The sequence below is a fragment of the Heterodontus francisci genome, chromosome 7, assembly GCF_036365525.1.
Source record: "Heterodontus francisci isolate sHetFra1 chromosome 7, sHetFra1.hap1, whole genome shotgun sequence".
Taxonomy (NCBI): Eukaryota; Metazoa; Chordata; class Chondrichthyes; order Heterodontiformes; family Heterodontidae; genus Heterodontus; species Heterodontus francisci.
Window position 1 is genome coordinate 126,130,597 of NC_090377.1, and position 25,943 is coordinate 126,156,539.

General features: G+C 42.8%; 1 protein-coding gene across 1 annotated transcript in view; it reads left to right on the forward strand.

The window, feature by feature from the left end:
- The window catches only part of bard1 (BRCA1 associated RING domain 1), a 192,075-nt gene that overhangs the window by 18,563 nt on the left and 147,569 nt on the right, over positions 1–25,943 (forward strand). The window contains exon 4 of the mRNA XM_068036136.1: positions 23,915–24,978. Within this exon, the coding sequence (XP_067892237.1) occupies positions 23,915–24,978 (1,064 nt within the window). The remainder of the gene's footprint in view (positions 1–23,914; positions 24,979–25,943) is intronic.

Genomic DNA, 25,943 nt, shown 5'->3' on the forward strand with positions numbered 1-25,943 from the left:
ACTTCAGCTGATTTGTTCCCAGTTATTTTCTAGTCAGATATTTTTCATTATGTGGTGCAGTGAAGCATGAAACTGTAAGATATTTAAAAGTGGATTTAAATTCTTGAATTTATTTTTAATAGAAATGCTAATTTTGCAGGCAACACGAGTAACTAAGCTAGAGACTTTTTTTTTGGTGGGAGGCAGTGCGCTAAATTATCTTTGGCGAACCATGGTTGGTTCTGTGACTGCAAAGTGAATGGCTTTTGCTCCTTGGTGCTGCCAGTTAGATGAGTCATGTTTCATTCAGGTTCATTTCTTCGATGGTTTCTGTGTTGGCACCACCTAAGTTACAAAGGCACGAGAGAGCATTGGGCTGGTATGGCTAGAGGATAAAAGATTTAAGAGGCTCTGTTTTTAAGTAAGGGGAAGTCATAAGGAGAAACCTTTTCTTTGTTACTGCAGCTACACTTCAGTGTAGTATTGAAAAAATTATTGCTGATTCTTGTGTTCCATTGCAGGGCGGTACAGTGGCGCAGTGGGTAGCACCGCAGCCTCACAGCTCCAGGGACCCGGGTTCGATTCTGGGTACTGCCTGTGCGGAGTTTGCAAGTTCTCCCTGTGACCGCGTGGGTTTTCGCCGGGTGCTCCGGTTTCCTCCCACAGCCAAAGACTTGCAGGTGATAGGTAAATTGGCCATTGTAAATTGCCCCTAGTGTAGGTAGGTGGTAGGGTATATGGGATTACTGTAAGATTAATATAAATGGGTGGTTGGTCGGCACAGACTCGGTGGGCCGAAGGGCCTGTTTCAGTCTGTAGCTCTAAATAAATAAATAAACTAAATGGATTGATCTTTCAGAGGACTGATGTAGATTTCATGGACTGAATGAAAACCACTGTAAGTTCGTGATTCCATTCTGTAACAATATGGTAAACACTTTTTGAATGCATTTAACTACCCACAGTGATCAGAACAATTTTTCCTCATGTGGGTGCAGGCCTTTTCACAACTGGTTTGAATACTTCACAATATTTCAGTTGCCGGACAGGTGCTGGATTAATACTGTGCCCATCCCTCTCTCCTCACACCACAGCATAGAAATTGTGCTGCCAGCAAGAGAATTAAATGATGGCATTATTTTAGCACCTTCTAAATATAACATTGTGGCAACACTGATAACATGCTGCCTGCATGTATGTTGTGAGATCAGGAAATGAATGGTTGTATATCTTGAGTAACAGGTGGCTGAGGGCAAGAGACAGTCAACAGCAGGGTGGGGCTGGTAAATTTAGATGGTTGGGAGTGAGTTTCAGCCAATACAGCATGGCAGAGCTCTCCTTGGATGGCCCTTCCCTCCTGAGTATTTTGTTCTGTATACTAAGATTCCTATACCTAGGCAGAAATGGTAATGCTGTTGATAGAGACCTTAGCTGAACACTGCAGCACAAACAACCTTGCATATTTTCACAAGGTTGCCACCTGTGCTGCAATTTGACAGCGAGATATGCTGTAATTATTGAGTATGTTTTAAGTTCCTTATATGGAATGTCCAGCAATCCTGGGATAGCATTATAGAAGAAAAAAAAAGAACCTAATTCCTCAGGACAACCCAAAGTGCATTCCAACCAATGAAGTACTTTTGAAATGTTGTCACTGTTACAATGTAGGAAATATGAAAGCAGTGAGAGAATATCCAGATAATCTGTTTTAGTGATTTTAGTTAAGGGGTAAATATAGGCCAGGATACCTAGCGCTCTGGGATCATTTGTATCCACCTAAGAGGGCAGACAGGACCTTGGTTTAACATCTCATCCAAAGGACAGTGGGCTAAAAATTCAATAGTGCTGGTTTTCAAGCGCGGGGATGGCAATGCTTAATTACTCCCGTGCCCAGTCGAGGTGATGCAGGCAGCACGCAAACATCGTGCTATCTGCTCATCAGCAAGATTGAGGCTTGCAGCTCAGTGCGACACACACAGCTGACTGGCTGCAGGCTCAGCAGTGGGCCCAGCATGAGTTTCAGCTAGCTTGCACTACGTAAAGGCAGCCTGCACCTCTTAAAGGGGAGGTGCATTCAGGCTGTAGCAGCTGGTGGAATTGTCTCCAAAAGTATCTCAGGGAAGAAATAAGAGTACTAATGGACTAGTAAAGGCAGAGAGAGGGCTTCCAGGTTCTCTGATACGGCACTGGAGGCTTTAATCCGGGAGGTGGAAAGGACGAGGATGGTCATGTTTCTGCAGGGGCCAGGCTCTGCTCAAGGCACAGACTGCGACGGGAATGGAGATCAGTTCAAGGAGTGTAGCACCAAGCACCTAGCTGCAGTGCAGCAAAAAGTTCAGTGACCTCACACGAGAGGTCAAAGTCAGCGAATGCATCTTCAAATGCCATTTGCTATCCACTGCATCGACAAGCTCACACTGCTCAATGTACCATTCACCCTTGCGCAAATCTCTAGCAATCAGGACTCCTGCCAGAGATTCAGATGCTCCACCTCGCACTTATACACTTAACCACTGCTGCAGGCCTCATATCTACATATCGCAGCTTCCACACAGACCTCGTAACACGCTCACTGACACTCTTCCTTCTCTCTTGCAGGTCAAGTTGGCATGTAACAGGGCGCAGCAGCAGAGAACTGGCAAAAGAGAGGCAGGACTGCATCTCCTAAGCCCCTTGGGCGAGACGGTGCTGCGAATTGTTGGGTTGGCATAACAGGTTGTTGCAAGTGCTGGTGCTGAAGCTATTCAGAATGAGAGTATGTTCCTGCCTTACGCGGGATTCACAAATCCCACTTCACCCTTACCCTGCAATCTGGCATGAAGTACAAGCTGCGGATGTGTGACCGCGGGCATGTTGCTTTCCACCCAAGCTACCCCTGCCACCCCGCCGCCCACTTCTCTTTCCCCCTCTTCCTCCGCACCCAAACGTCATTCCAGCCTCCCATTTTTGCATTTATGCTTTCAGACAAGCAAGATCAACTGCCTGGCCAGCTAGTGCAGCCTCACCATGAAGGGCATGATAAAGCCCACACGTCTAGTGAAGAAGCACCAGCGTTTGATCTGTCACTTGCAGCCACCAGCTCAGATTCCGGCATTGCACGCACTTTAGAAGGTAGTATAAGGATGGAATCAACACACGGTTCGTCACTGGGCACAAGTGGGCTGCAGCCAGGCTAGGGGAGAGGATAGTGTGGGTGCCTGCTCTGCGGAAGGTGAGGACGCACATGAGTTTTGCTGCAGAGGACTCAGATGAGGACTTTGGGTGGGATGCAGAAGAAAGCTGATGGGCATGCACACAGATGCTTGTTGCATTGGCAGGCCTAGCGCAGAGCTTGTTGTCACTGTTGAGGAACAAGGAGGAATCCAGCTCCAACTTGGCACAGGGCTACGTGCAGAGCTTAGAGCCCATCCTTTACAGTGTAGAAGTGGTGGTCAACTCCATGATAGCACTTGCGGATCCAGGCATAATACAGTGTCTGGTGGAGAATGTCTCAGCTTCCATTGCAGCATAGATGGAAGTCACCCAACATCTCAGTGCTGCAGTGGAAGCTCAGACTGAGGTCATGAGATTAATGCTTGTTGCCATCCAGGCTCAGACTGCTGCCACAATGGCTGTAGATACCAGTGCTTAAGGAGGCATGCATGCTCTCAGCAGTCCAGCAATCTGTGCTCCAGCAGATTACGAGGATTACTGAGGCGCTGCTCCAAGGGAGTGGGAGCGGCTGTGGAACACAAACCTCCTGTCGCATTTGTGCTCCCAAGACTGCCATTCTGCTAGTGCCCCTGCTGATACCTGCCAACCAGCCAGCCCAAGCTTCTGCTGCCCATGCCAAGATGTTGTAGTCTGAAGATGGGTCTTCAAATCCCAGAGCTGCTCGAGGGTACCCTGGAAGGCCATCTACAGTCTCTGCCAGTGAAAGTCAGCAGCCTTCCACCAGCCATGCTGCAGTCACTTGGGTAACACTGCGTAGGAGCACTAGGACAGGCAAAGGCACCTGCAAGACGGGTAATAAGGGAATGCACCAAGGTGAGTAGTTCCATTTTGTTTGTATTACTGGAAATATTGTTGGATAAAGTTATGAAGTTTTAAAAAAAAATTTCAGCCTTTTGGCCAAGAGGATGTGGCAGAGGAATAGAAAGGTGGGGGAATTGTGGTGCAGTGGTGATGTGGGGATTGTTTTTAGGGGATCCTCCTCCTCGCTCCCTCCCCTTGCTCCCTGTCCCTGTGCACCCGTGCTTCCCCCACCCCGTGCCACCCACTACCCCGTGCTCTCTGCACACCCCTTCTGCCTGCCCCCTGCCCACCCACCCACCCACCCCGCTGTCACAGCCCCGCCCAGCCCCCTCCCCTCGATCCCCTCTGCCCCCCGTCTCCCTCCTCTCTCTTTTCCCCCCCCCAACCCCCCCCCCCCCCCAATTTGAACCAGTAACCTGACAGAGGTGGGAGTGCTACTTATTAAGCCCTGGCTGACACCTCTTCTGTGAAAAATATATGACAGGCTGAGTTTCCACCCATTGATTATGAACGAGTGAGAAATCTAGCTCAATAGTGTTACAATTCAAAATGCTTATTGCCTTAAGGCAATCCTGCCTGACATCTATTTTTTTTACACTTCATAGCTGCTGCACTGAAGACTTCCTTAGATCTCACTGGCAGCTGCTCCTTCAGCCACTGATGGACTCAGAACAACATTCACAGGTTTCATGATTCACCTGTTTATTCTGGGACTGCAGATCAGCCAAATATAGCATTCTGAGCTCAGGGCTGAGTAGGTCGCTGTAGGCTAGAATGGTGGTCTGAGTAACATTTAAAGATCATGCAAATTCAGCTCTATTGCAGTCTAATGACTGACCAAGTACACAGTTTTAGCTGTGTACTAAGCAGTATTTTTCACAGTAATGGTGCCGTTTCCACCTATTTCTGTTTAATTTTTTCCTAGAATATACGATCCCAATGGTATCAACTGCAAAAATATATGCCCATCTGGTAGAACAGGGTTTGAAAGCATTAGAGACTTGTGCTAAAACTTATTGTTCAAACTTCTTTGCAGTATTTATTTCATATTCAACCAACTTATATATTGTGTAAGTTTGACAATTGTACCATTTTAATATCTTGCTGTATCTCTGCTGCTGTTTATTTTACCTGCAAATAAATCAATTTAATAGTTTGTTTTATTAATAGGGGCATAGAATACAAGAGCAAGGAAGTTATGTTGAACTTGTATAAGACACTAGTTCGGCTTCAGCTGGAGTATTGCGTCCAATTCTGGGCGCCACACTTTAGGAAGGATGTGAAAGCATTAGAGAGGGTGCAGAAAAGATTCGCGAGAATGATTCCAGGGCTGAGGAAGTTCAATTTTGAGGATAGAGTGGAGAAGTAGGGACTGTTTTCCTTGGAGAAGAGAAGGCTGAGAGGTGATTTGATAGAGGTATTCAAAATCATGAGGGGTCTGGACAGAGTAGATGGAGAGAAACTGTTCCCAATCGTGAAAGCACAGATTTAAAGTAATTGGTAAAAGAAGCAAAAGTGACGTGAGGAAAAACGTCTTCACGCAGCGAATGGTTAGGGTCTGAAATGCACTGCCTGAGAACGTGGTGGAGGGAGGTTCAATTGAAGCATTCAAAAGAGAATTAGACTGTTATATGAAAAGGAAGAATGTGCAGGGTTATGGGGAGAAGGTGGGGGAATGGCACTAAGTGAATTGCTCACTCAGAGAGCCGGTGCAGACACAATGGTCTCCTGCACTGTAACAATTCTGTGATTGTGTCTGTTCTTGTTAACTCGGTGATAATTTTGAATGTAGTAGCTATCCCACATATTCCTTAAGTGCTTGACTGTGATTGGGGTTAATATATATATGCGACTGTTGGTTGGGGGGCAGTAATGGGGGAAGTCTGAAGAGTAATGGCAGGTTTTTAAGCACCTTTTGTGTTTCTCCTGTTGCTCTTGGATGTGCTGCTGCCAAGCATTCATTTGGCTCTGTGATATCAGACACTATTTTAACTCTGCAAGTGGATGGATTTTGAATGAGTTAAAATCTCGCGAATTACTCCACCTAAAGAGAATTTATTTCCAAACTAAGGTGGCCGTTTTGTTTCTTTTATTCTTGTTGCGTGACTTTTTAAAAAAAAGTTTTAACATGCCAGAAAAGGCAGCAGAGCTCTGTTTTCTGCCATCTGGTCAGTTCTTTTGTCCTCTGCTTTTCCACACCCTTCAAGAACACAAGAAATAGGAGCAGGAGTAGACCATATGGCCCATCGCGCCTGCTCCACCATTCAATACGATCATGGCTGATCTTGGGCTTCATTTCCACTTTCCTGCTTGCTCCCCATATTCCTTGATTCCCTGCGAGACCAAAAATCTATCTATCCCAGCCTTAAATGTATTCAGTGATGGAGCATCCACAACCCTCTGGAGGAGAGAATTCCAAAGACTCTCAACCCTTTGAGTAAAGTAATTTCTCCTCATCTCAGTCCTGAATGATTGACCCCTTATCCTGAGACTGTGTCCCCATGTTCTAGATTCCCTGACCAGTGGGAACAATCTCTCAGCTTCTACCCTATCAAGCCCTTTCAGAATCGTGTATGACTCAATTAGATCACCTCTCATTCTTCTAAACTCCAGAGAATATGGACCCAATTTACTCAGTCCCTCTTCATAAGAAACCCCCCCTCATCCCAGGGACCAATTTAGTAAATCTTTGCTGCACTGCTTCCAGTGCAAGTATATCCTTTCTTAAATGTGGAGACCAAAACTGCACACAGTATTCCAGGTGCGGTCTCCCCAAAGCCCTCTACAATTTTAGTAAGATTTCTTTATTCCTGTACTCCAATCCCCTTGCAATAAAGGCCAACATGCCATTTGCCTTCCTAATAGCCTGCTGCATCTGCATGTTAACTTTGTGCATTCCTTGTACAAGTACCCCCAAGTCTCTCTGAACATCAACACTTAGTAGCTTCACACCTTTTAGAAAATATTCTGCTTTTCTATTGTGACCAAAGTGAATAACTTCACACTTCCCTACATTATAATCCATTTGCCATCTTGTTGCCCACTCACTTAACCTGTCGAAATCTCTTTGCAGCCACTCTACATCCTCCCTACACCGAGCTTTGTATCATCAGCAAACTTGGATACATTACTCTGTCTCTTCATCCAACTCATTAATATAGCGTGTAAACAGTTGAGGCCCCAGCACTGATCCTTGCAGCACCTCACTATTCACTGCCTGCCAACTTGAAAATGCCCCATTTATGCTCACTCTCTGCTTCCTATCTGTTAACCAATCCTCTGTCCAACGCCAATATATTGCCTCCAACACCATGAGCCCTTATCTTGCCTATTAATCTTTTAGTTTAGTTTAGAGATACAGCACTGAAACAGGCCCTTCGGCCCACCGAGTCTGTGCCGACCATCAACCACCCATTTATACTAATCCTACACTAATTCCATATTCCTACCACATCCCCACCTGTCCCTATATTTCCCTACCACCTACCTATACTAGGGGCAATTTATAATGGCCAATTAACTTATCAACCTGCAATTTGGCATGTGGGAGGAAACTGGAGCACCCGGAGGAAACCCACGCAGACACGGGGAGAACTTGCAAACTCCACACAGGCAGTACCCAGAATTGAACCCGGGTCGCTGGAGCTGTGAGGCTGCGGTGCTAATCACTGCGCCACTGTGCCGCCCTTATGTGGCACCTTATCGAATGCCTTTTGAAAATCCAGGTATACTACATCTACTGGTTCCCCTTTATCTACCTTACTAATTACATCCTCCAAAAGCTATAATAAATTTGTCAAACAGAATCTCCCTTTAGTAAAACCATGCTGACTTGTTCTAATCATACTGCGCTTTTCCAAGTGCAATGTTAAGACTTCCTTAATAATAGTTTCCAGCATCTTTCCAACGTCTGATGTTAGGCTAACTGGCCTGTAGTTCCCTGTTTTCTCTCTACCTCCTTTCTTGAAAAGCAGTGTAACATTTGCCAACTTCCTATCTGACGGGACCATTCCTGAATCTAAGGAATTCTGGAAAATCATAGCCAGTGCCTCCACTATCTCTGCAGCTATCTCTTAGAACCCTAGGATGTAGGCGATCTGGTCCCAGGGACTTGTCAGATTTTAGTCCCTCAAGTTTCTCCAATACTTTTTCTCGACTGATATCAATATCCTTAATTTCCTCACTTTTTAGCCCCTAGTTTACTGCCCATTTCTAGCATGGAACTTGTGTCTTCTACTATGAAGACAGACACAAAATATTTGTTCAGTGCCTCTGCCATTTCCTCATTACCCATGATGATTTCTCCTGCCTCTGCCTCTAAGGGACCAACGTCTACTTTAGCTACTCTCTTCCTTTTTATGTACTTATAAAAGCTGTTAAAATCTGTTTTTATATTGCTGGCTAGTTTACGCTCATATTCTATTTTTTCCTTTTTTATCAACTTTTTGGTGGTTTCTAAAACACTCCCAATCCTCAGACTTGCTACTATTATTTTGCAGCATTGTAAGCCTCTTCTTTTAGTCTAATACTCCTTAACTTGCTGAGTGAGCCACAGATAGATCTTTCTGGATGAGCTTTTGTTTTTGAATGGAATGTACTTTTGTTGAACCCAGTTAACCTTAGCCAGTTATCCCCTCATACCTTTGTAATTGGCTTTGTTTAAGTTTAAAATTATTGTTTGTGATTGAAATGTGTCCCTTTCAAACTTAACATGAAATTATTATGATCACTATTTCCCAGTGGATCTTTTGCTATGACATTGCTTATTAACCCTGCTTCATTACACAATATGAGATCTAAGATAGCTTTATCCCTAGTTGGTTCTACACTCTATTGCTCCAAGTCATGAAAACATTCTACAAATTTATCATTGAGACCATTGTTGCCAATCTGATTGTCCCAGTCTATGTACAGGTTAAATTCCCCCAAAAGTAATACATTACCTTTTTTACATGCTCCAATAATTTCCCGTTTAATGTTCTGTCCAATGATGTAATCACTGTTAGGGGGCCTGTAAATTACTCCCACCAGTGTTTTCTGATTCCTACTATTCCTAATTTCCACCCAAACTGATTCTACTTCATGATCTTCTGAGGCCAGATCCCTCCTTATTTAATGTCCTTATGCCATCCTTTGCTATTGGGGCTACGCCTCCTCCTTTCCGTTCTGTCTGTTTGTCCGTCCGAAATATTGTGTACCTTGGAATATTTATTTCCCAACCTTGATCTCCTTGTAACCATGTCTCGGCAATGGCAATTAGATCTAGATCATTTGACTCTATTCGTGCCACTAGTCCATCTATCTTATTGCAGATGCTTCGTGCATTCAGATAAAGGAACTTCAATTTCATTTTTTAAAAAACTCTATTCCCTTATTTGCCAATATATAATTTTTGTTAAACTCTCTGGCCCTTCATGTCCCATTCTGTTGGGAATTACCCACATTACTAACCCGCTGCAATGCCCTGACCTCTCTCTTTGGATTTCTAACTTTCCCTTTACCCAAACCCTCCCGCGCCCTCTGTTAGTTTAAAGTCCTGTCCACAGCCCTAGTTATGCGATTGGCCAAGACACTGGTTCCAGCCCGGTTCAAGTGAAGCCCATCTCAACGAAATCTTCCCTGAGTACTGATGCTAGTGCCCCAAGAATCGAAACCCTTTCTTCCCACGCGACTCTTTGAACCGTGTGTTTAGTTCTCTAAACTGCTTGGTGCTGTGCCAATTTGCGCGTGGCTCAGTTAACAATCCAGAGATGATTACCTTTGATCTGCATTTTAGTTTGGACCCTAACTCCTCAAATTCTGCAAGCAGAGCATCATTTCTGGTTCTACCTATGTCATTGGTTCCCACATGGACCACGGCAACTGGATCCTCCCCCTCCTGTTCCAGCTTCCTCTCCAGCCGTGAGGAGATGTCCTTAACCCTGGCAGGCAACATAGCCGTGGGAGCTCCCAGTCGGGGCTACAGAGAACAGTATCTATCCCCCTGACTATTCTGTCTCCTATCACTACCACATTTCTCTTCACTCCCCCCACTGGAATGGCCAGTCCGCTCATCCACACAGGTAGCAAGGACCTTGTACCTGTTGGACAAAGTCAGGGGCTGAGGCTCCTCCATCTTTACATGCTAATTCCCCCTACCTGCCTCACTTGCAGTCACCCTCCTGTTCCTGACTATTGGCAATCTCTAAGGGGTATGACTGCCTTCTGGATCAAAGTGTCCAGGTAACTCTCCCCCTCCCTGATGCTTCACAATGTCTGCAACTCAGTCTCCAGCTCAGCAATTCTGAGCTGAAGTCATGCAAGCTGCAGACACTTACTGCAGACATGGTTGTCTGGGATTGCAGTGCATTCCACGGATTCCCACATGCTGCGGTTGCAGCACACCACCGGCCCTGCCATCTCTGTACAATCTTTTTTTAGTCAATTAGTTAATAATTCAGGCTGAAGTAAGGGAAAGTTGCACTCACCTACCTTGGAGTCAGAGGAAGAAGACTCACCAACTGCTGGAGGCTGAAAAATATAGGAAAAGGAGCCACTCTTCCTTCCCCTCGTACCAAATTCCCAAATTCATTCTGGCAAATGTCTCACTCAGGCAACTGTCTCTTCTCAACTGCTTCCCCTTGCTACGTTCGGCTAAGAAACTGATCTGCTTTATATAAGGATTCCTAAGACTCACTAGCTATCTCAGCTTTCTGTTACAATAATTAACACCTTTTGAACCTAACTACTTCCAACTGATTGACAGATAAGTGCCTCTGCTGGCTGCTGTTGGTTTAACAAGGCTATTTACTGAACCAGATTTAAAGCCTGACTCTTAATCTAAAATTTAAACTGGACAAAAATTTACCAGTACTGAACCAAATTTCCAAATTCACTCTGGCAAATGTCTCACTCAGGCAACTGTCTCTTCTCAACTGTGTCCCCTTACTGCGTTTGGTTAAGAAACTCAACTTCCTGACTGCTTGTCTTAATGGCACTGCAGTCAGCAGCAAGGCCTTCCCATGCATCGACTCTGATCCCAGTCAACTTGAGGTCTCGTTTACAGACATCCTTGCATCGCAGACATGGGCGTCCTGTTTGCCTCATGCCAATAGTAAACTCACCATAGAGCATGTCTTTGGGAATGTGTCCATCATACATTCGGTGCACATGACCCAGCCAACAGAGTTGTCACTGACTGGAGGGCAAACATGCTCGAGGTCCCTGCACACTGATGTACTTCTATATTCGGCACTCTGTCCTGCTAGGAGACGCCCAGTATTTGTCTGAGACAGTGGAGGTGGAAGCTATTCAGCTGCTTTTCTTGGCTTGCATAGGAAAATAGGAGCAGGAGCAGGCCAATCAGCCCATTGTGCCTTCTCTGCCATTCAGTAAGATCATGGCTGATCATCCACTTCAATGTCTTTTTCCCACACTATCCCCATATTCATTTATGCCATTGGTATTTAGAAATCTGTCAATCTCTGCTTTAAACATACTCAATGACTGAGCTTCCACAGCCCTCCGGGTTAGAGAATTCCAAAGATTCACAACCCACTGAGTAAAGAAATTTCTCCTCATCTCTGTCCTAAGTGGCATCCCACTTATTTTGAAATTATGTCTCCTGGTTCTATATTCCCTGTCCATCCCTTTAAGTATTTTTGTAGGTTTCAATGAGATCACCTCTCATTCTTTGAAACTCTTGAGAATACAGGCCCAGTTTCCCCAATCTCTCTTCATAGGACAGTCCCTCGATGGCAAGAATATCCTTTCTAAGGTAAGGGGTCCAAAACTGCACACAGTATTCAAGGTGCAGTCTAACCCAGGTTCTATGCAATTGAAGCAAGACTTCACTACTCCTGTACTCAAATCTTCCTGCGATAAAGGCTAACATACCATTAGCCTTCTTAATTGCTTGCTGCACCTGCATGTTTGTCTTCAGTGACTTAGTGACTAGGACACCCAGGTCCCTTTTTACATCTACACTTTCTAATCTCTTACCATTTAAGAAATACTCTGCACATCTATTCCTCCTACCAAAGTGGATAACTTTTAATTTTTCTACATTATATTCCATCTGCCACATTCTTGCCCACTCACTAAGTCTGTCCAAATGCCATTGAAGCCGCTTTGCATCTTCCTCACAACGCACATTTCCACCTAGTTTTGTGCCATCCGAAAACTTGTAAATATTACATTTGGCCCCCACATCCAAATCATTGATGTATATTGTGAACAGCTGGGGCCCAACTACTGATCCTTGCAGTACCCCAATTGCCGCAGCCTGCCAACGCGCGAATAACCTATTCATTCCTACTCTCTGTTTTCTGCCTGTTAACCAATCCTTAATCCATGCCAGTAAATTGCCTCCTATCCCATGTGCTTTAATTTTGCTAACTAACCTCCTGTGGGGGACTTTATCAAAAGCCTTCTGAAAATCCAAGGATACCACGTCCACCAACTCCCCTTTATCCATTCTGTTTGTCACGTCCTCAAAAAAAACTCCCAACTGGTTCGTCAAACATGATTTCCCATTCATAAATCCATGTTGACTGTGCCCAATCAGATCATTATTATCCAAATGTCCATTTATCACATCCTTTAGAATAGATTCTAACATTAGTTCCCCGTTTTCTCTCTCCTTCGCTTCTTAAATAGTGGGGTGACATTTGCTACCTTCCAATCTGCAGGAACCGCTCCAGAATCTATAGAATTTTGGAAGATGATCACCAATGCATCCACTATCTCCATAGCTACCTTTTTCAGAACGCTGGGATGTAGAATATCAGGTCCTGGGGACTTATCAACCTTCAGTCCCATTAATTTCTCCAATACAACCTCCTTACTAATACTAATTTCCTTCAATTCCTCATTCTTTCTAGTCCCTTGGATCTCGAATTCTGGGAGATTTCTTGTATCATCTTCAGTGAAGACAGACTCAAAGTAATCATTTAGCTTCTCTGCCATTTCTGTATTCTCCATTATAAATTCTCCGGACTCTGCCTGTAATGGACCCACATTTGTCTTAGCCAATATTTCCTTTTTATATACCTATAGAAGCTTTTATAGTCCGTTTATGTTTTGCTAGCTTACATTCACATTTTATTCTCCCTTTATCAGTTTCTTCGTCCTCCTTTGCTGTATTCTAAAATCCTCACAATCCTCAGGTTTGCTACTATTTCTGGCAACTTCATAGGCTTTTTTAGAAATCTTATACAATCCTTAACTTCTTTTGTAAGCCATGGTTGACTGCCTTTACTTTTGGGGTTTTTGTGTCTTGCAGGAATGTATAGTTGCTGTAAACTATGTAATAATTCTTTGAAGACTATCCATTGTCTATGCACTGTCATACCTTTTAATGTATTTTCCCAATCCACCGCAGCTGATTTGCCCCTCATACCTTCATAATTTCCTTTCTTCAAATTTAACACCCTGGCTTCAGATTGAACTACTTCACTTTCAAACATAATGTAAAATTTAATCTCATTATGGTCACTCATCCCTAATGGTTCTTTTACAACAAGATTCTTAATCCCTTTCTCATTACATAATACTACATCTAAAATAGCCTGTTCTCTAGTTGGTTCCTCAACATACTGCTCTAAAAAACCATCCCTAACACGGTCCAGAAACTCGTCTTCCACAGCATTAGTGCGCATTTGGTTTACCCTGTCTATGTGCAGTTTGAAGTCACCCATGATTACTGTATTGCCCATCCTACATGCTTCTTTAATCTCATGCCCCACGCTACCACTACTATTTGATGGCCTATAAACAACTCCTACCAATGTTTGCTGCCCCTTGCTGTTTCTTAGCTCTAGCCAAACAGATTCCACATTTTGTTTTTCCAATCTGAGATCCTCCCTTACTAATGTACTGATCCGATCCCTTATCAGCACAACTCCACCTTCTTTTGCTTTTTGCCTGACCTTCTTAAATGTCCAATATCCTTGAATATTCATTTCCCAGTCTTGGTCCCCCTGCAGCCACGTTTCCGTAATGGCAATTAGATCATTTTGCATAAGTTGTCAGTACTGTGCTACTGCAAAGGAGAATTCTGTAAATGGAGAATTCTGAAGCTAAAGGTAAATTCATTGGTTGTTTTCCATGGCTGAGGAATCACAGGATGCTAAGGGCTTTGGAAATACTGCAAATCCTTCTAATGTTGCTGGGGGGGGGGGGGGGGGGTGGTGGTGGGGGTTGGGGGTGATGGTTTGTGGGGGGCAGGTTCTACTTTGTCAGAGAAACAAATTTGAGCTATAAAATATTTCCACAAAATAAAATGAACAAGTTCTGGCTCTGACTCTAGGGAAGTAGTGTGAATCAAGATAATTCGGATTGTCACTTAGTCACTGATCTATTGCATGGAATTAATGGTACAGCCACAGAACACGGGCGGCACAGTGGCGCAGTGGTTAGCACCGCAGCCTCACAGCTCCAGGGACCCGGGTTCGATTCTGGGTACTGCCTGTGTGGAGTTTGCAAGTTCTCCCTGTGTCTGTGTGGGTTTTCGCCGGGTGCTCCGGTTTCCTCCCACATCCAAAGACTTGCAGGTGATAGGTAAATTGGCCGTTGTAAATTGCCCCTAGTGTGGGGAGGTGATAGGGAATATGGGATTACTGTAGGGTTAGTATAAATGGGTGGTTGTTGGTCGGCACAGACTCGGTGGGCCGAAGGGCCTGTTTCAGTGCTGTATCTCTAAATAAACAGTTTATCATTTTATTTTTAACCAGCCTGCCACAAAGCCCTTTCTACAAATGGAACTTGGCTTCCATCATTTTCACTTGATTCCATTTTTGCTGCTTTTGCACACGAGATTGGTTCATTTGACAGACACTGATTGCAGGCTAGAATTAGATTTTTTGCAATGTGTTCTGTTTCACGCGATGCTCACTTGCATTTATGTACAGATGAGCATGCAGCAGTTTTCCACAACAAATTGTGCTATAGCAGCAAAATGCAAATGTGCCCCGTTCTGCTCATGACTGTTCAGCACAGGCTTAAAATTCCCTAGTTGTGCAGTAAATCTTTTACATCTCTTTACAGAGTTGCAGAAAGAATCTGTAACACTAGTGATAACCTGCATGCTTACCAAAGTAAATGTCGCTCTACTCTGCTGTTCTTCTCTGGTGTTGCTGCTGGCTCTGTCCAGTCTTTTGGTGAAGGAGACAAATTATGATGGTTTAAGTTTGATCAATTGACGTACTCCGTTAACTCCTGTTTGATAGTCAATTAATTTTTCAGTTCCATGACTCTGTAGACACTCAAAGATGAAAATAAGATCTATAATATTGACATATCTCACTGAAATGCTGCAATATACTTGATTTTATTCATTGTTTTTGGCTTGAGGGTTTTGACTACATAGCTTATCATGCCATGCTTCTTGAGTTGGAATCTTGTGCTGGCTCTTAAGGGTGCAGTGGTAAAGTTAGGGAAGCATTTTCTGGAATTATTGCACCCGTCTTTCAGATGAGATGTTAAACGGAGGTCTCGTCTGCTCGCTCGGATGGACGTAAAAAATTCCGATGCCAATATTTTGAAGAAGAGCAGCAGAGTTCTTCCCAGTGTCCGGGCAAATATTTATCCCTCAAATCAATATCACGTTAAAAAAAGAATGTGGTCATTATCTCTGCTGTTTGTGGGAGTTTGTGCAAAAATTGGCAGAAATGTTACCCTACGTTTCAACAGTGACAACATCTCCAAAGTACTTAACTGGTTGTAAAGTGCTTTGGGATATCCTGAGGTTGTGAAAGGTGCCATAGAAATGCAAGTTCTTTGTTACTTTCTATGGAATGATTGCATTTGTTGCCTTTTCAAATTGAAATTGAGCAGATTAGCTGTTGTGAGAATAAATTGTGGGTAGGGAAGAGGGTATAAGTTCACATGGGGTTTCCTGCATCTTGACACTATCAGTGATCATTGCCCAGTTACGACATTGGGTGAGAACAAGATTGATCTTGGATGTGATTAATTAAGTACCTTGGGCCGTTTTACTTTGCTAGCTGTATAAATGCAAGTTGCTGTGTGATGCTTCTTGTGCTTGACCACACAACTTGCATTCATGGTTAGCTCAGATATAAAGATTAAATACTGTGGCAAGGCCCAAGAGAGTTTCGGGCACTACTGCACATCCCCCATCCACCCTCGCCCCCTCAATCCCCCCAAGCAGTTGTGCCTGCCTTCAGGACAGAAAATAAAAAAAAAATAAACTGAAATTATATTAACACTACCCTGCCTTGAGTTTCTTTCATAGTAAGTAGTTTAATGAAGGCTAACTTAAAAGGAGAAATTAAACTTTGGAAGGCTAAGGGCTGGATTAATCAAAGTTTTCAAGATATTAAGGGGAACTGATAGGATAGATAGAAACTGTTTTTGCTAGTTGGGGAGTCTTGGGACTCAGGACACAATCTTTTCAGGAGTGAAATTAGGAAACACTTCTACACATAAAGGTTGGTAGAAGTTTGAAACTCTTCAAATGGCAAATGGTGCTAGATCAGTTCATTTTAAATGCAAGATCGGTAGATTTTTGTTAACCCAAGGTACTAAGGGATATGGGGCAAAGGCGAGTATATGGAGTTGGGTTGCAAGTCAACCTTGATCTCATTGAATGGCAGAACAGGCTTGAGGGGCTAAATGGCTTCCTCCGGATCCTTTGGTCCTAGAATGATTGCTAAGTCACTGCTAAATCAACTGCAAAAAAAAATGCCTATTTGTTTTGCTTTCTCCGTTGAATGCAAACTGCAGCTTGCTGATAGCCACAATTTCTTGCCATCTCAAAGTCCAGTGAGGAAAAATGCACAAATCTGCCTACTTCAGCTTCCTTGTCAGGAACTACAGCAACAGAAATAAGCTAGATCAAAATGGCCAAAGCACATATTTATGCAGCAACATCGAGCTTCAGCATCTGTACCGATGGCATAATATTAAGAATTTGCACGGCAGAATAATGAATTGAAGCAAAAGCTGTGCGATATTCAATTCATCGCTTTTATTGTAGCAGGTTCTTGATTGAATAGAAAATGATAACTTTGTTCGGTAGCAGTTGGACAGCGGAATGTTGCTTTAATACAGAGGGACTGTTAATTGGACTCCTTTCCTTGTAGGCTTCAGCAGCACGAGCAACTAACCTCCATTCAAACCCCATTGTGTGAAATGACCTGTATTTAATTTTAATTGTGTAAAAAAAACCACTTCTCTTCAGCAGTGCGGTCTCTGTTTAAGAGGCTAAGCTCTTCATATTTTTGAAAAGATCTTTTATTTGTGCTTTATTATTTAATGTGCACAATTACTGCAATAATTTAAAGTAATTAGAGTGTCTTGGCTGCTCAATGCCAAGTATTTAGTGCCTGGAACAATGGCACAATACAAGTTCTGATTTAAAGCCAGCCTTTCAAGATTGGGCTTTAAATATGTGGTTGGTCTTTTGATGCAGGTTGAAAGAAAATCGACTTCAGTAAAGCTTTCTCCTAGTTTGCTTCATATTTTTGCCTCCTTATTGTTGAATTGTTGGATAAATGAGTTTATTTCGATGTATTGAGTGCTCGTTTTTCTTTACTTTGATAACAGCAAAACTTTAGAGTCAGTTACAATGGGAGCAATTCCCGTCCCTTCACAAGCCTCAGTGAGCTAATTTTGGAAATTGTAGATATTTAGCACTTTTGAAAATGAAAGTTGCTGCCTTTTCAATTCGAGTGCAATCTTTTGCATATGAATGGACTCAGAACAAGCTATTTTAGTTGCAGTACACTTTTAGAACATTTCTGCATAGTTTACTGAACCAGGGTATGTAAGACTTTTAAAATGTGCATCATGAAAGGATGGTACACTAGTTTGCATCATTCTTCTTGACATTCTTTTTGTCATTGTTTCCATTAATTTGCATTGCTACTTATAATTTGTGAATTTGTACCCTCTAGATTCCTTTGCTCCTTTACCCCATTTAGGCTGTTATTTTCCAAGGCGTATATGAGCTCCTTATTCAAGGGATTGGGATAAAAGCTTGACACTGGAATGTGATGGAGATAGAATAAGTCTCTTTACATTTCAACTAGGATGAGCTGGATGCACCAAATGCCATTTTCTCTTGTCCATTTTGCTTAAGCCTGGTGAAAGTTTTCTACTGGTAAAGTTAGACTAAAATAGCAAAAAGTCAAAGAGAACGGTTAAGCAAGTCAAGGAAAAACAGGACAAAAGTAAACACAGGTGAAACGAAATGCAAATAAAATGTTTAAAAAAACCCCAGAATAAATGGAAAAAGAAGGTTAATTGCCCACCACGTGTGGCAAATCTTTACACAATACCTACTCAGTGAAAAGGAAAGTTTGAGGAGTGGGGCCCCAAAATACAATGGACTCTGGAAAGGGTTTGCAGTGAAACTTTTTTTTTTCATTCATGGGAAGTGGGCGTCACTGGCTATGCCAGCATTTATTGCCCATCCCTGATTGTCCTTGAGAAGGTGGTGGTGAGCTGCCTTTTTGAACTGCTACAGTCCATGTGAATTGACTTCGTCGCAGTTAGATACAACTGTTGTAAGCTTTGCTATTTGCTAATGGTTTTAAGTAGTGATGCAAATGCTATATATTCTGTTGTACGTGGATACTGGGACAAAATGTGGTATTAAATCTCCAAGACTGTATTTGGATCACTGGAATATTTACTTTCGACTCCCTTGCCCTATTGGTGGATTGTGAAATAGTACAGATATCGTTGACTGGTAAATTCCTGGGTATAGTCACTGTCGTCTTTTTGGTATTTAGGTTGTGCTAGTTCAGAAAAGGTAATTGAGAGATATAATTTGAACGTTTTAAATAATGGGATGTTTAGTTATTTTTGATGAACTTGGCGTGCACTACATAGTCTTGAATTTGACTTTTAAATTCCCTGTTTTAAGCACAGTGGACTAGATTTATAGATTAAGGAAACACAAAATAGGAAAGGCAGGAGGAACCATTTTACTAAAAGGTTGGTAAGTACGGGGAACAGGTAGTGGCACAAGTGGTGGAATAAGAAACCCTAATGGGTTTCTAGAAGCAATAAGACTGGTTTCTTGTCAACGTAAGGGATTCAGGGTTATTGGAAATGCCCCAAGGGAATTCAGTGGATAGCTGGGATAAATGGACCAAAGGTTTTCTTGATATAATATCACCCCTGATGGATTAATTTGCTGTCAACAAAAATGAAACAACGTGCACTAATAATGCCTGCATTTTGCATTTTTTGTCATATCCTTAACTTTGTTCAGAACTTGCTTTTTGTCTGATTCCCCTCATCCTTTCTCCTGGTGAATGTTAAGGTTCAGTGTGGGTTTCGCCCAAAATTTAAAAATAAAAATTAAATGATCAAATTTTTGGTTCAATACAGGAAAAAGATTTGCATTTATATAACTGCACTGGTTATGAATTTCTAAAATTCTCTAGATTCTAAAATGATCCCAGTGGATTGGAAGTTTGCAAATGTAACATCTCTAACAAAGGAGGGAGAGAGAAAACGGGGAACTACGGGACAGTTAGCCCGATTGTCAGTTGTCGAGAAAATACTGGAATTTATGATTAAGGAAGTGTTAACAATACACTTAGAAGATTATAGTAAAATCAGAAAGAGTCAACATGGTTTTACCAAAAAGGAAATCATGTTTGACAAATTTATTAGAGATTTTTGAGGATATAACTCGTAAGGTAGATAAACGGGAAGGAGCCAGTAGCTGTAGTATACTTGGATTTCCAAAATTAATTCGATAAGGTATCACATAAGCAGAAAAAATGCAAGATAAGGGCTCGTGGAGTTGGTGTAATATAATAGCATGAATAGAGGATTGGTTAATGGATTGAAAGCAGAGGGTAGGGATATTAGGGGCATTTTCAAGTTGTCAGGCTGTAACTAGTGGAGTGCCGCAAGGATCAGTGCTGGGCCTCAGCTATTTACAATCCATATTAATGACTTAAACAAAGAGACAGAGTAATGTATCTAGGTTTGTTGATGATACCCAGCTAGTTGGGATTGTAAGCAGTGAGGAGCACACAGGATGCAAAGAGATATAAACAGGTTAAGCGAGTGGGCAACAAGGTAGCAGATGGGGTATAATGTGGAGAAGTGTGAGGTTATTCACTTAGGAAGTAAGAATAGAAAAGCAGGATATTATTTTAAAAGGTATGAAACTTCTAAATGTTGACGTTGGGACTTGGGTGTATGTGTATAAGAAACATAGAAAGTGAACATGGAGGTACCGCAAGCAATTAGGAAGGCACATAAGGACATAAAAAATAACAGCAGGAATAGATCATAGTTAGCCATGGATGGTGCATCATTCTCAGAGTCTGTCTTTCTTAGTGGGATATATCTTTGTTGAGAGTTATGAAATATTTCTTCAAATATCTGCCACAGCTTCCCCTACTGTCTTACTTTTTAACTTATTTTTGCAGTCCACTTTAGCCAACTCTGTTTTCATACCCCCGTAATTGCCTTTATTTAAGTTTGACACTAGTTTCAGACCTACACTTCTTACCCTCAAACTGTACGTGAAATGCTGTTGTGTTATTTTCACTCTTGCCAAGAGGATCCTTTACAATGAGGTCATTTATTAATCCAGTCTCATTGCACATTACCAGGTGTGAAATAACCTGCGCCAGGGTTGGTTCCAAAATGTATTTTTCTACGAAACTGTCCCTATTACACTCTGTGAACTCATCCTCCAGGCTACCTTTGCCAATTAGATTAATCCAATCTATATGAAGATTAAAATTGCTCACCATTATTGCAGTACCTTTCCTACAAGACCCCATTATTTCTTGGTTTATATTCTGTCCTACAATATAGCTTAAGTTAGGGGGCCTATAAACTACTCTCACCAGTGTCATCTTTCCTTTACTATTTCTTATCTCCATCCAAACTGATTCTACATCTTGATCTTCTGAGCCAAGATCATTTCTCACTATTGGACTGATCTCATCCTTTATTAACAGAGCTACCCCACCTCCTTTTCCTTTCTTTCTATCCTTCTGAAATGTCAGACACCCTTGTATATTCAGTTCCTAGCCTTGCTCACCTTGCAACCACATCTCTGAAATGGCTATCATATCATACCCATTTATTTCTGTTTGTGCTATCAATTCATCCATCTTGTTACAAGTGCTGTATGTATTCAGATAAAGAGCCTTTAATTCTGTCTTTTTATCATTTTTCCCTATTCTGACCTTATTGTTGGTACACTCTTGTGTATGAACATATGCTCTGTCCCTTCCTGTCGCACTCTGGTTATCATTACCCGTATTGCTACCCTGCACTGTTTCCTTGTCCTTTCTCATTAACTCTCTAAATTTTCCCTCACCTGAACACACACTCCCACTATTTAGTTTAAAGCCCTTTCTACAGCCCTAGTTATATGATTCATTGGTCCCAGCACGATTCAGGTGAAGGCTGTCCCAACAGTGCAGCTTCGTCTTTTCCCAGTTCTGGTGCCTGTGCCTCATGAATCAAACCTCAATCCTTGACCGATCACACCAATCTTTGAGCCATGCATACAACTCTGTGATCTTATTTACCCTATGCAATTTGTTCATGGCTCAGCTAGTAATCTAGAGATTATTATCTTTGTGGATCTGCTTTTTAATTTAGCCACTAGCTGCTCAGACTCCCTCAGCAGAACCTCTTTCTTAGCCTCAACTATGTTGTTGATACCCACATGGACCACGACAACTGGATCCTTCCCCTCCCACTTCAGGTTCCTCTCCAGCACCAAGGAGATATCCTTCACCCTGGCACCAGGCAGACAGCACTGTCTTTGGGACTCACTTCATCTGTTGGCTGAAGAGAACAGCATCTATCCCCCTAACTATACTGTCCATTACTGCCACTGCCACCACCATTACTCCTACTACTAGTACAACAACACATTCCTTTATACTCCCTTCGGTTGAATGACCCCCTGCACCATGGTGCTGTGGTCAGTTTGCTCATTCTCCCCTGCTCTCATCCACACAAGCTGCCTGAACATCGAACCTGTTGGATTAGTGCAAGGGCTGAGGCTGCTCCATTGCTACCTTCTGGATCCCCGCCTCACTTGTAGTCACACCCTCCTGTCCCTGAGAACAGACCAAATCTGAATTACTTATCTCAAAGGGTGTGACTGCCTCCTGGAACAAAGTGTCCAGGTAACTTTCCTCCTCTCTGATGCTTCGCAGTGTCCGAATCTCGGACTCCAGCTCATCAACTCTAAGCCGAAATTCCTTGAGCTGCAGACACTTAACTACAGATGTGGTTGCAGTGGATCACACTGGTGTCCACCAGCTCCCATATGCTAGAGCTGCAACACATCACTTGCCCTTTCATCTCGATTGTGTTTTATTTAATTAGGTTTCAAATATCACTGGTCATTTGTAGCTATATTAATTAACTAGTTAAGCTACAAATTTAATATAGTACTTGTATCTCCCCAGTACCAGTTTAAACTACTGCCCCCCCTCCCATTTTTGGATCACTGCTTGTTCTATAAACAACCATAACGCCTCCTCCCACATTTACCAAATTCCCGAGTTAAGTCCTCTGACACGCAGCACTCAATCAAGCTGAACTTCTTGCTACAATGGCATGTTTGCCTTTATTGCAAGGAGCTTGGAGTACAAGAACAAGGAAGTCTTTGAGGAGGTGGTGGAGGCAGGAACAGTAGCAACATTTAAGAGGCATCTGGACAAGTACTTGAATGAGCAAGACATAGAGGGATATGCAATTAATGCAGGCAGGTGGGATTAGTATAGATAGGCATTATGGTCGGCATGGACGCGGTGGGCCGAAGGGCCTGCTTCTATGCTGTACGACTTGATGACTCTATGACTCTTGCTCCAATTGTATAGGTCTTTGGTGAGACAACAGCTGGAGTACTGTGTGCAGTTTTGGTCTCCATATCTAAGGAGGGATATGATTGCCTTGGAGCAGTACAGCGAAGATTCACAAGATTGGTTTCTGGAATGAGAGGGTTGTCCTATGATGAGAGGCTGAGTAAATTGGGCCTAAATTCTCTGGGGTTAAAAAGAATGAGAGGTGATCTCTTTGAAGCATTGAGGATTTTAAAGGGGCTTGACAGGGTAGACACTGAGGGGTTGTTTCCCCTGGCTGGGGAATCCAGAACACGGGGACACAGTCTCAGGATAAGGAGTAGATCATTTAGGACTGAGATGAGGAGAGATTTCTTCACTCAGATGGTTGTGGATGCTCCAGCATTGATTATATTCAAAGATGAGATAGGCAGACTTTTGGTCTCTTGGAATCAAAGGATATGGGGAGAGGGCAGAAAAGTGGAGTTGAGGCAAATCAGCCATGACCTTATTGAATGGTGGAGCAGACTCGAGGGGCTGTATGGTCTACTCATGTTCCTATTTCTTATATTCTTATAATGCCTTTCATCACCTCAGGATGTCCGAAAATGCTTTACAGCTAGTGAAGTACTTTTGATGTATACTCACTGTTGTAATGTAGGAATACAGATTGAGAAGAAACCTTTCTTTCTGAGGTTGTAACTTTGTGTGTAAACTGCAGCCAAATCCCCCAGAAGCTGAATTTGCAATGGTTTTCTGTGGCCTTGAGTTTAGGCCTAGGGTAAACAGCCTAGATAATAGACACAATGACCTCTTCATTGCAGTTGTGAAGTCTAAAATAGATTTAGTGACTAAAATTGGAATGACTAGAAATATGAGCCCTTTGGCCCTGCAAAAAGAGGGGTGGGATGGAGGCCTGGAAAAAATGTCCTTTTTTTTCCCCCCCTAATCTTGCTCGTGGGGCAGGTTTTTTTATTAACAGGGCAAAGTGCAGCAAAATGGGAGTTTTGTGGACAAAGGTTGAGAAAAGTTGGTCCTACATCTTGCTTCTGATGTACTATGTATTTATTGAAAATTCATGCAAAGTATTTTTTTAAATCATTTTCTGATTGCTGTTACTTTGTTCATTCTAGCTGCTAAAGGTAATCCAGCTGCACCAGAAATCAGTCCTGAAAGAGTAACTGGTAAAAAATGGCAAATGAGAACATGGTTCAGTCCACGCAGTAGAAAATTGAAGTGTGTGCTGGATATGAGCACTACTAAAAAGAATCAGAAGGTGAATCCGAGCTCTGACTTTAATGGGACATCACCTTCTGTGTTTGAATTCTTGTCATCGCCATCTCCTCCACATGGCTCTCCAAAGAAGAAACATCCAGCCAAGTCAAAACGGGCAGTAAGGAAAAGATTGGTTGATGCCAATAAAGATTGGGGTTTCGGAAAGAGAAGAAGCAAAAAAATGGAGAGAACAGATGACAGCTGTGGAAAAATGGATTATGACAGAGCTGTCTCATTTTGCAGCCAACCAGTAGTCTTCAGCAGTCAAGGGCAAGCAAATACAGGTGAGATGGCTGAAAAATCACTTGCTGTTCCATTGACCGACAATGTGATTGGCTCCACCCTAGAGTCTTCGACTAAAGATATGACTGACTATCCTTCTGAAGCATGTTCCACTGCAGCAGTTTCCAGCTGCAAAACTCTTTCACTTGGACAGTTGGACCAAACCTTCAATAAGAAAGGAGACACTTTTTCTCTTGCTCCTGTGCCAACAGCACATTTCAATGCTAAAAGATCAAGAAAATCATCAGATTCGAGCACCAAAGCTCCCTCAAAAAAGAGCAGAAAAGTACAGAGTTCTTCTTGTCTTGAAAGGCCGTCTGCAGGTTATAGTACGAATGTATTTGAGCCAGCTAAATTAGACACGCAGCAGGAATCTCCAGCTACTCCAGTACTTAAATCTGAGTTGAAGGAGAATGTTAATAGGACGCAAGTCTCTTCAACAGAGAATAGCTGTAGTACACCATCTAGTAGAAACAATGGTCAGAGAAAACGTGCAACACAGCAATCTCCTCGCACCCCACTACCCATGTTCAGGAACCAGCTGTCTGGGAGTTGTGCATTGACTCCGATCTCTCCTCTTACTCCCACGATGAAGAGAAATCACAAGGGCGAGACTCCACTTCACATCGCTTCCATAAAGGTACAGTACACCAATAAAAGCTGACAGATGACAAATGCAGTCACTTCAGAATTGCTTTCGTTTTACTTTTTGTTTTGAACTTCTGATAGCAGACTGTCTGTCCTCATTCCTGGGTCATCTATGGAAATCTGCTCAAACGTTGTCACGTCTGCTCAAACTCTAAACACTGGCACGGACCATTTGGTCTGAATGGCCTGTTTCTATGCTGTAAATTCTATGTAACATAATTCTATGTAGCCCTAGTGTGATGAGGCCGATTATAACACTGCAATTTCTGCCCCAGTGGAGATCAGCTAAGCACAGATTGTTGATTGAACTTGGGACTTGCTGGTTTGTATGAGTCATTACCTTGGCCAGTAATGCATTTACCTAAAATAAAAACAGAAAATAACAAGCATTCAACAGGTCAGGCAGCATCTGTGGCGAGAGGAAAAAAAATGTTACTGTTTCAGGTTGGTGACCTTCCATCAGAACTGGAAGATGTTGGAGGCGAACTGCTTTTAAGCAAGTACAGAGCTAGCAACAGTGGAAGGTCTTGATAGGGTGGAGTGCAGGAGAGATTAACTGAGAAAAGGGATGATGATGCAAGGCAAAAGAGCGTGGTAATGGGACAAGTAAAGAAAACGAAGATGAGCTCATAGGAGGTGTAAAGGGTGACAGCCGAATCGCAGAGGGGAGGGAAGCATGGAAAATCTGGTGGAGGGGAGAAGGCTCCCACGGCTCGGGGATGTGGGACGTAAGGTGGTAGACACTAGGGTGTGGACCACCCTGTTGGCTGTGTATCTCTAACATCATCCCGTTCTCGTGATAGGTCATTGACCCGAAACATTAACTCTTTCTCTCTCCACAGATGCTTGTCCAGCTTGCTGAGGTTTCCAAAACTTTGCATTTTTATTTCAGGTTTCCAGCATCTGCAGCATTGTGCTTTAATATATTTGTACCTACTTGGCCATCGGGCAGCAACT